Here is a 10,909-nt window from a genome sequence, read left to right as displayed (position 1 = left end):
CCCCCCCCCCCCCCCCCCCCCCCCCCCCCCCCCCCCCCCCCCCCCCCCCCCCCCCCCCCCCCCCCCCCCCCCCCCCCCCCCCCCCCCCCTCTCACTCCCCTCTCTTCTCTCTCGCCTCCCCTTACCCCTTTCTCTCTCTGCTTTGTCTCATCCCTGTGCCTCTGAATCGTTTATGGGGCTGCTGTTAACGCCGGTCGTCGTGGTAACCCTGGCTGAGTGGGTCGCTGGTATCGCCGCTGATTGATGGTCCGGTATATCAGGGGGAGGTGGGGTCATGAAGCCTATCTCCACAGACCAGACCAGACCAAACACGCCCCCAGCTGGCCTCTCTCCCTGGACTCTCTCTCCCTGGACTCTCTCTCCCTGGATTCTCCCTCCCTTTCTCTCTCACTCACTCCCTCCCTCTCCCTCTCCCTCTCTCTCTCTCTCTCTCTCCCTGTCTCTTTCCTCCCCACCCAACGCACTTTACGGGTGAATATCCCAACCTTTTTCTGCTCCTACGGACTTACAATGCTATACCCTTGGAGGGCCTTTAGTAATAATGGAATAAATCAATGTTGTTTCTAGAATAGTTGGGCTCCGTTTCCCATAACAAAACATTTCCTATAGTACTCCAAAATTAGGAGGCTGTCGGAAGTGTCCCTAGGGATCCCCAACTGCACGTTGGAGCTTAAACATTCCCTGCTACCTCCCAGGTGTGCAAGTTGACTGGAGTGTTCTGTATACATAGAAATGTGTATGCGTGTGTTTAGTGAGTTTGTGTGTACGAGCCATACTGTGAAGAGTTTTTCCACACACATTTATGTCTCAGCCCACTCTTGTCCCGGCGACACAAGACCGTCGTCCCCAGCGATGAAGAGCCTGAGGGTTTATGACGTTTCCATATCGCCTAGAGATGGCCAAGGTTGTCATGGAAATACACTGGCGGCAAAGTGGTGAAGTTACAGTGCAGAGAGAGACAGACAGAGAGACGGACAGAGAGAGACAGAGTAAGAGAGAGGGCAAGAAAGAACACAAGATAAACATTAAGAAGACGGCTGATCTCGGCTTCCTGATATCTTTGTGCGCGTGTGTGACGTGTGTGTATTTTAGAAAAATTCCACCGATTTGTTATGAAAATTAATAATGACGTGTTTTTGACTTCTTTCAACCTTGTGTGTTGATGTTCAATGTACGAATCTTATGACAGTTAATATTCATAAGAATATTAGTAGGAACTATACACTCACACACACACACACACACACACACACACACACACACACACACCTGCCTGTATAGTCGTGCAGTAGATCAGTTCTCTGCATGTGTTTCTAAGGGTGGGAGGTTCAGAAGTGGGAGGTTGTGGGAGGATGAGAAATGGGTTGAAAGTGTTGAATCTGCGTCGCCGTGAATGTGTTGCCAGGGGTTCACAGCAGGAATGCGCTTGCAGTATTCTCTCCTGCTGATATGTGTTGACCACCACTTATTTTACGGCCTTGTTTATTGGTTTAAGGTTGACCTACTCTGGTATTGTGCTTTCAACAATGTTCAACTCAGCTTTTTTTTATTAAATGGGGCTTTTGCTACCGTACGCAGTGGTCATCAGTGAAACAGGTTATTAAAGCGTACCAACATCAAGCAGTGCAATATGTTAGTACTGCATATGGCAGTGCTATTATCATACGGTGCAACATGCTACAGAAGCGCTGTAATATCACACACTGTATCACAGCAAAAATCAGCGCTGTGTGATGTTAGCTGTGATTTACTAGCATATTACATGCTAGTATAAAACGGCTAACGTCAAACAGCATATAAGAGCTCGGGCACGGGGCCGCAGCCCTAGTGTGAGTGGCCCCTGATGCTAGTATAGCACAGCTAACATGACGCAACGCAACATAGCAAACATCACACAATGCAAAATGCTATTAGGACACAGCCAACATCATAGGCTACAGAAGAACATGCTACTTTACTAAATAGTAATTTGGCAGAAGTTTTTGTTCAAAGCAAAAACAACCAACAAGTAGACTGTGGACACCCAAACCACTATACTATCGTGTCAGAATTATGTTTAGTTCAGTTGAAACGATAAAGACTTGTGTTGTAAGTTTGACAATCAGTATCGGCCTGTCTGTCTATCACAATAAATAACCCACACCCACTATACCTAGACTAGCTCATACTCAAATGTACATCTTTTCAATATGCCAGGGGTTTGGTTTTAAAATGCTCTTGTTGAATGGTCAATGGTTAACATAGAGGCATGGTATGATGTGCAGCTGGCCTTGAATGGAGTAGCTCATAAAACTGCCGGAAGTCACTGTGCCACTATTTAAATGGGAGTGGTCACAATGACCATTTTCTAATAACAGTTGAGAATTAGGTAATCAACTGTTACTACAGTAAATTAATCAGATACACCACAAATACCACTTTTAGCAACAAAAGAGAACCGAATCAATAACAGCATTTTTTTGGTTGAGAATTTACAAATAATATAATTGGTTGCAAAAATATAATATATAAAATAAATATATTTATTAGATAAATGAAGATAGGCATGAGACAGAAAGACATATAGACAGATAGATAGAAAGAGAGACATACAGAGCCAGAGGAAAATCAGATAGAAAATAGAGCCAGGAGAATGGATTCAAAATGAGAGAAAAATAAGAAACAGAGAGATAAAGAAGAAGACGAGAGATGCATGAAGGAATGAGAATTATATAATCATAAACTTTCAATAATGTTTACTGAGATAGTTGAAGAAAAGTCTCATCTAGCTCAACCCTTTCCCAACCATTACCCCACCATATAATCTAATAAGCATATTTTTCCATGTAAATCCACATTTAAATCTGTATTATATTGTATTTAATTGTATATATTAAATGTGAACTATTCTTATTTTGTATCTTATTTATTTTTTGCGCTTTGGCCATGTTAATGTATGTCTTTGTTGCAAATAAAGTCTTGTGAATCTTGAGTCTAGAAGGGTAGAAAGGAAGAGTGAAAAGATAGAGAGAAAGAAGGGGTAGCCACTGGCACCTGTAGCGACATTGACATGAGGTCTGTGGTCGGACAGACTTGTGACTCTTAGGCAGAATACTAATGTCTGGCTTTGTCTCCATCCTCTCTTTGTCCCAACCAGTGTACTCTAAGCATTAGTGATGTCACCGCTTCAGTCAACCATGCCCGCGTGTGTATATGAGTGTGTCTGTATGTGTGGGTGTGAATTTCAATGGCCATGCGATGTGTCTAAAAGGGTTACAAAGGTGTCCCATCTTGAAAGGGATTGGTTTGGATGGATCTGGATTTACATATAACTTGCTGCTAAAAGACCTCATGCCAGCTGTGACGTATGTGTTTGTTAATGTGATGCTCGAGAATGCAGAATCTGAGTTTTTTTAAATGCTTACAAACTGTGTGAACGGTGCCTGCACCATAATGTGGATGTTAAAGTGTATGAAAGCAGAGTGAGGTCTTTCATTTGGATCATCCAAATGACCGAGGCTGAACCTTGATTACATTAACAACATGTAGTGTACCAATACAGAGCAAGTTTCAATGAACTTGTTTATTACAGTGTACATAAATTGGGAGTGTGTGCTAAAAATCCGGTTGCTTTTGATGAACTGGGCTCTCAAAAGCAGTTGCCACCGCTTGCGTAAGTTGGGTACCTCAAATAAAAAAGAAAAGGAGAGAAAGAAAAGAAAGAAAAATGGCTCCATTTGCATGACAAAACAGGGCTGGCCTCACTGCGGTGAGGAGGGGGGTTTGGCAGGGGTCTCGGCAGACACAGAAGGTCTTACTGGACGAAGGAACGGTGGAATCTACTGTGAAACCCCCAGCTCCATTTCAAACCCCCCACCACCAGCACCACCCACCCCCACCCTTCATCCCCAGCACCTTGGACGGGCTGGACGTGCAGTCAGTCCAGTGTTTGGGGTCGGCGTTGGGGAAGGGTCTGGAATGGACATCGTTGGGCTTTGCCCAGGGAATGGTGGCCAGCTGGGGCATGAGGGACACACCTTCTGCTGCAGCCGCTGTCTGAGAGTGAGCCCGGGCAGTGGATCACTAACCTGGGGAGATAACGGACCCAGGAGAGCTGTTCCATCTTAAGGACGTTGACTGTTTGTTGGATTCAATGGAAGAGTTTGTCTTTTACGTCTTGCGTTTGATTTAACTGGGAGCTTTAAAGATGATCGGGTCGTTCCTGATTGGAGTCACTCTGTTCAACATTCTGGTAATGTTCCGCCACGTGAAAATCATGTTCATGTTCAGTATTTATATTTCTTCCGTTGATTCACTTTCCCGGTTTATTAGAAAATGCGATATAAATTTTGATCCCTTCTAGAACCATGAGATTATTGATGATGTGTAACTTCCTTGGTTTGGCTTCAGGGGGGGATCCGTTGTATTTGTTTGAGGGGAAAGTGGTCCTAACTTATTCTCCTCAAGGTGCAGTGTGTGAGCGAACCAACGACGGCGGGGCCGGAGGGCGGGAGGAATACTGTTGGTGAGTCACCACTCTGTCGGACGGACCGCAGGGACCGGCCACTTTAAGGCCTGTGCATCGCTGCTTAATCAAAACATTTGGGAAGTCCTCAAATACTTAACAATCATTAACCAGGACTCATGTATACCTAAGCAAACAGCTAGCGTAGAACCCTCAACATTTTGATCACAGATTAAGTTTACCAGGACTAATCAAACATTCCCTGACATTATATAAACTGATTTTCTAAAAAAATATCTAAAGGAATATCTAGGAAGTTTGGCAATCTTAAGTAGTGATTATTCACTCTGTCACAAACACGTCAGTATACATGCTAGTATTACAGCCATCTGAAAAGCTGCTATAGATTCCCTTCTAGGTTAAGACAGCATTGGTGCAATAGCCTCTAATATGCAAGTTTTATGTATCCTTGTAACTTTTCTATGCTATTTATACTGTATGATGTGTTACATGGACCTGTGTCTGCAATAAAGCTTCATTATACTAAATTTGACACCGTCTATACCAAAAAAATACCCAGTATTGTGTGGATGTAATATTGTTCATTAGACACAGAAGTGAGTCTTAGAAAAATCTCAGCATACTCCCTCCCTCCCTCCCTCCCTCCCTCCCTCCCTCCCTCCCTCCCTCCCTCCCTCCCTCCCTCTCCTCTCTCTCTCTCTCTCTCTCTCTCTCTCTCTCTCTCTCTCTCTCTCTCTCTCTCTCTCTCTCTCTCTCTCTCTCTCTCTCTCTCTCTCTCTCTCTCTCTCTCTCTCTCTCTCTCTCTCTCTCTCTCTCTCTCTCTCTCTCTCTCCCTCCCTCCCTCCCTCCCTCCCTCCCTCCCTCCCTCTCTCTCTCTCTCTCTCTCTCTCTCTCTCTCTCTCTCTCTCTCTCTCTCTCTCTCTCGGCTCCAGAGGAGGAGGCTGATCATGGGGTCCACTTGACCTCAGACTGGGCCTACCAGCTGGTCAACACATCGCTGCCTTACCCCCGGGCCCAGAGTTTCTGCAGGGCCCGCTTCGGCACCCTGGCTGGGCTTGGCCAACCCGAGGACCAGGAGGGGGCGCTGGAGCTCCAAAAGATCCCCGGGAACCCCTCTCAGCTCTGGGTCCAGGATGACACCGGGTCCACCCAGGCCCTGCCACTCGCCAAGCAGTGTAGGAGTCACTGACTGCACTTATGTTCCAATACCGGCATGCTCTCATACACTCATGCTGGAATACTGTGGAATAATTGAATCCATTAGACTGTAATTCTAGTCATTGGGAAGACAAACAGTGGACTCACTAGTTACATACCCTAGTGTTCTAATGCTGGAATACTATTATACACTCAAGCTAGAATATTGTATTTACTTTTGATTACACTGTTATACTACTAATTTAGCAGAGAAGCATTGGAGTCACTGAGAACGTACTTATGAAGACATAAATACTGAATAATTGACTCTAATGTAATGCTAAAGCCTGACAAAATGCATCATGATAGCATTGATTAAAGCAACAAAAACTGTAGTAACTCAGCGGCAGCCACCTTGTTTATTTATGAAAATGCCTCAACTCCTATCTCATATTGCGATCATCTGTACAGTCATCGCATCAAATCTTCCCCTTATTAGCAACACAGTTTTGATTGGCTGCTGAAAATCTGTCAGAACAGGAGGGGGGGCAGACGGATATGCCAGAACAAGTAAAACATAATCTTGCAGATGTCCGGTTCCCAGGCTAGGAGGCATTAAGATGATACAGTCTGTATACTGGAATACTATTATATATACTGTAATGCTAGTCATTAAGCAGACGAGCAATAGCCCTATAGCAGTCACTCATCAAATACAACCTAATACTATTAACTACAAATATTTAGCTATTTAGTAGTAGGCCTATTAACAATTGAGTTCTGGTGAGGCTGAGAACAATCAAAATCTTGAATCAAAATGAGAGTAGTTGCAAGAAATCAGGCATGCAAACTAGTCACCTTTCGGCGAAATTCGCCGTTTTGAAGACAAAATCTGATGGCCAGCCATGGAGTCCTTGTAGCGCCTGCTAATACATTCTCAATGGAGAGGCGAGCGGACAGAGAGAAGGCGCAGCATTCTGTCAGGCGGCACGACAAGTGGGCGCACTCCCGTGGAACTGTCGCTTCCGTGCTCGTCGAACGCATGCGCGCGCTCGTGAAGCCGCGCGGCCAACCGACAGCGTGAGCGGAAAGTCGCCTACCATCTGAAACGGCCAAGCGTGAACCCAACGGAGCCTTTAAATGCCTCGTTTCCACCGAGCGTTTCCACCGCCGACAGTACCCTCATGGTAGGCCGGATGTCGATCGCCGCGGCAGCTACGTAAACATCCCAAAGGTGAACGACGAGAACTGATTCCCAAAACAAACATAACAAAAATATGGTAACGTAAATAAAATATACAAACGAACAGAGCTTCGTCTCCCCGCGACCTTATATTATCTAAAACGTTCTCATCGATTCAGCCAATGAGAGTGCAATCGCGTTGCCATGGCAACGCGATTGCACTCTCATTATCGCGATTGCACGCGATAATGGCAAATTTAATTGTTTAATCAAATTTAGCAAGTAAACTGAGTGTTTAAAGCAGGTCAAGGACGAAATAGCACAATACAGATAACGGATCGCTAGATAGAAGGTTCGCGAATGTTCACGTCATTCGACGCGATCGTCCGTTGCCAGGCAACGGACGAAGCGATCATCTGTTGCCGGGCAGGTTTGGACTGGATTACGTATTGATGACGCGCCCGGTACAAATTTTGCCCCCGGTACAAATTTAGTGTGACAGCACCACCACACAAGTTAAATAACGATCGCTGTAGGCTTCAATATCATGCAAGCACTTTGTACACTTTGCACTTTGTTGTCTACATCACAATTGCATGCTTTAATAAAGTATTGTAATAGGTCCATGCTCCACCTCCTTGTTCGCCCAAGCTAACGTTTTACGCGACACGTCCATTGTCCAGAATAATACCTCGCAGTTTGTTTTTATCCCCATGTCACGCCCACTTTTGGCGGTGGAAACGCCAACCGTGCCGCAACTTTGCGAACCGAACCGAACGCACCCTCCGGTGGAAACGCGCCAAAAGAGAATTTATCAGCGGGTCACCAGTTGTGTTGATACATACTAGTCGATATAGCCGAGAGAAGTCGCTGTTTTGCATGCTGCAAAACATCGAAAGCGGGCCCTTGAGACACTGGTCCAGGCCAAGAAGAAAAATAAATAATGGCATACTCCTATTGCCCTGTCCTCCCACCTCTTTTTATTCTTCTCAATATTCGTTCTTAATTTTGTAATAAGTTATGTACCTATTGGGGCTGCCCTTGCACATAATAAATTAATGCTTTGTTCGTAATTGTGCGCAGTCCTGTCATTTTTTTTAGCTTGTGACTAACCCTAATACATTAAAAAATGTAAAAGAAAACTCCCCGGAGTATAAACCTGGAACCCTATAGTGGGTCTGTGTTTTTCTCACGCATCATTCTCACCTTTTTCACCCCGAGCCAGTTTGCATGCCTGAGAAATGCTGCAGGGCGAATCAAATTATTCAGCCATTAAGTCTAGAATATAGACTTGAACTGAATGGACCCAGATACCGTCAGGGGTTTGGCGTTTTGCTCAAGGATGTCTACATTCAGTCAGTAAGAAAATGCTTTTATCAAAAGCGACAAGTTATTCTGAGAACAATCATGCTTAGTTTGAAGCTGATGATTCAGTATTTGTACTCTGATTCTTGTAGTGTAGCCTCGCTCCGAGAAGATGTCTGGTAATCCACTCCGAGTATGTAGCTTTGTACCTCCCCATGGCCATGCTTTCATAAAACACAACGCATACAACTCAACGCTAATCAAGTGTCAGCTGTGTCAGCAAGTGTCAGCAAGTGTCAACAGTGCGTCAGCGGCACGACCGTTCAACTCCGCTTTCCCCTCCTTCCTCCCCCTAGACCTCAAGTTCAGCGCTCTCAACTTCCCCAGAGCCTCGCGGGAGGGCTTCGTCCGGGTCAACGCCACCTTCTCCCCGCTGGCGGCGGTGAGCGTGTGCGTGCGCGTCCAGTGGGACCCCGCCTGGGACGAGGTGTCCACCATCTTCTCCTACGCCGCTCCCGTCTTCACCAACGAGTTCCAGCTGCGCGGCCAGGGGGACCGCCAGGGTCGCGTCCTGCTGGCTCTGATCATCCACGGCCAGCACCGGCCCTACAAGGCCTCCCTCCCCAACGACGGCCTCTGGCACCACCTGTGCGTGACGTGGCGGAGGAGCGACGGGCGCTGGGCCATCTACGTGGACGGGGAGCCTGGGGACACCGGGGAGGGGGCCGACACGCCCCGGGACATCCACGGGGAGGGCATCTTCATCCTGGGCCAGGACCAGGACTCCTTCGGGGGGAACTTCACCGAGCCCTTCTTTGGGAACGTGACGGACCTGAACGTGTGGCGCGCGGGCCTGGAGGGGTGGCAGCTCCGCGCCCTCAGTGCCTGCTCCCCTTTGACCCCCCGGGACGAGGTGTTCCGCTGGGGCGTCGATGACATCACCGTGCACCCGGTGGTCCGGGAGATGGAGGCGATGCTGTTTTGTCCAGGTAGGCTTCAGGCCATCCCATAATACCACCAGGATTACGATGTGTACTGTATGTTGAGGTGTTTCATGTTTTACGTGTTTTAGAACATAGTACATATACAAATTTGCTACGAGTATGTATTTGTGTCATTTGTATATTTGCATTGACTGTGTGCTGTGTGGTTTGTGTGATAATGCGTTATTAGTGTTTTGTTGGCATAACTTATGGTGTGTTATGCATTTCTATGTGTTTTATGTGTATGTGTGTAATGTAGCCTATGTGTTGCTGTGTTTTATGTGTATGTGTTTTATATGTGTTTGTGTTCTATGTGTATGTGTGTTAGGATTTGTGTTTCTGTGATCTTTGTCCGTAGGCGATGCGTTATGTTGCGTATATATAATAATATTGTGATAACCCCGCCCCCAGCAACACGGGGCCAGCAGCAGGGAGCAGAGCCTGCAGGCTGCAGGACGATTGAGGGCTGGACGCAGCAGCACCACCCAATGGTGGGACAGGAGGACTGCAGCCGACCGCTACCATTCATCTGCAGGAGTAGTAGAGGTGAGTGGCTGATCTGTACTTTTGGTCATGTTACTAGGCCGAGGATGCCTGAAATCCAAGCATTTTATGGTTTAAATTACGTCCGTCTTCTGTTCTCCATCCAACTGGTTAGCAAATAAACTTGAAACACGATAATTTTAACCCACCAACGCGCTGTAGACAATACGCCTTGTAGCGGCCACAGGTTAAATTCTCACCAGCATATTGTGTAATTTTTGACTCAACACACTTCAGAATCAAGTTTAATTTAAATATTAGTTTAATTGACAGTTAACCTTCGACATACATCGAATTTGCTTTGATGTATGCTCTGGTGAAATAGCTATAAAAAATACCAAAATCAACTGTACAGAATATAGAATAAAACGTAGTTATATACTAAGTAATATAACTATTAGTAATTTCAATACAATATATAAAAAAATATATATATAATATAAATATAAATAAATATATAGAATAAATAAATAAAAAATGAGAGTTTTTTGAAAAATGAGAGAAAATATCTTGAAAATATCCTGTACCTCTTCAATCTCCTGTCCATGAAGGTAAAAGCTTCAGTGGATGACTCCAATTCATCCAATTCATTTCCATTCAACTAGCTATACAATGATGCATTCAGTTATAATATGATCCCCACACACACACACACACACACACACACACACACACACACACACACACACACACACACACACACACACACACACACACACACACACACACACACACACACACACACACACACACACCAAGGTCTTCAGGTCAAAAAGTTCCAATCTTATCGGTGCTGCTTCACAAAATAGTGGATGTATTATAAATATGCTATAGAAAAATGAATGAGGATGTTTGGGGGGGGCAGAGATACAAGAGGATGTGACCTCATACAATATCCAACTGCTGAAGCGAGATGCGAGAAGCGAGATGTAATGAATAATGCATAAGAGAACACACTCAATGCCATAATTTGGCTCCTCCATAGCGTCGCTGAGGCAGTCTTATATTCAAATTGACAAACAAGCATATCTTACTATGAACGTTAAATATGAATGCATAAATTAATACGAAATTTGGTTCATATAGTCTCTTGACACATCCAACAAAGCACATTGAATCAAAAGTTCTAGGTCAACTCATATAACCATTAAAGAGAGTGTGTATGTCAAAGCTAGTAGTAGTCAAGGAGCCCAATGGCTACGCTTCTCGACATGATGTTTGAAATGAAGATAGCTTCCATGTTTTTGGTGTGTCCGAGCAGAGCGCTACCTAAAGATGAAGGAGATCCGTGGG

The 10,909-nt window shown here is 45.3% G+C and overlaps 1 protein-coding gene across 2 annotated transcripts in view; it reads left to right on the top strand.

Annotated features, from left to right (window-relative positions):
• Positions 1–3,789: 3,789 nt before the first annotated feature.
• Positions 3,790–10,909, top strand: part of adgrd2 (adhesion G protein-coupled receptor D2) — a 29,604-nt gene continuing 22,484 nt past the window's right edge. The window contains exons 1-6 of one of the 2 annotated variants that reach the window (XM_030359287.1): positions 3,790–4,231; positions 4,453–4,504; positions 5,398–5,640; positions 8,447–9,079; positions 9,485–9,619; positions 10,878–10,909. The exon at positions 10,878–10,909 is cut by the window's right edge and continues 63 nt beyond it. In XM_030359287.1, coding sequence (XP_030215147.1) covers positions 4,187–4,231; positions 4,453–4,504; positions 5,398–5,640; positions 8,447–9,079; positions 9,485–9,619; positions 10,878–10,909 — 1,140 coding nt within the window. In that variant the 5' untranslated portion in view covers positions 3,790–4,186. Of the gene's footprint in view, positions 4,232–4,446; positions 4,505–5,397; positions 5,641–8,446; positions 9,080–9,484; positions 9,620–10,877 lie in introns of both variants that reach the window. The other variant, XM_030359286.1, reaches the window with a different exon arrangement.

The sequence above is a fragment of the Gadus morhua genome, chromosome 6 (assembly GCF_902167405.1).
Source record: "Gadus morhua chromosome 6, gadMor3.0, whole genome shotgun sequence".
Taxonomy (NCBI): Eukaryota; Metazoa; Chordata; class Actinopteri; order Gadiformes; family Gadidae; genus Gadus; species Gadus morhua.
Note: the sequence above shows the minus strand (reverse complement) of the source record. Positions and strands in the feature narration are given on the sequence as shown.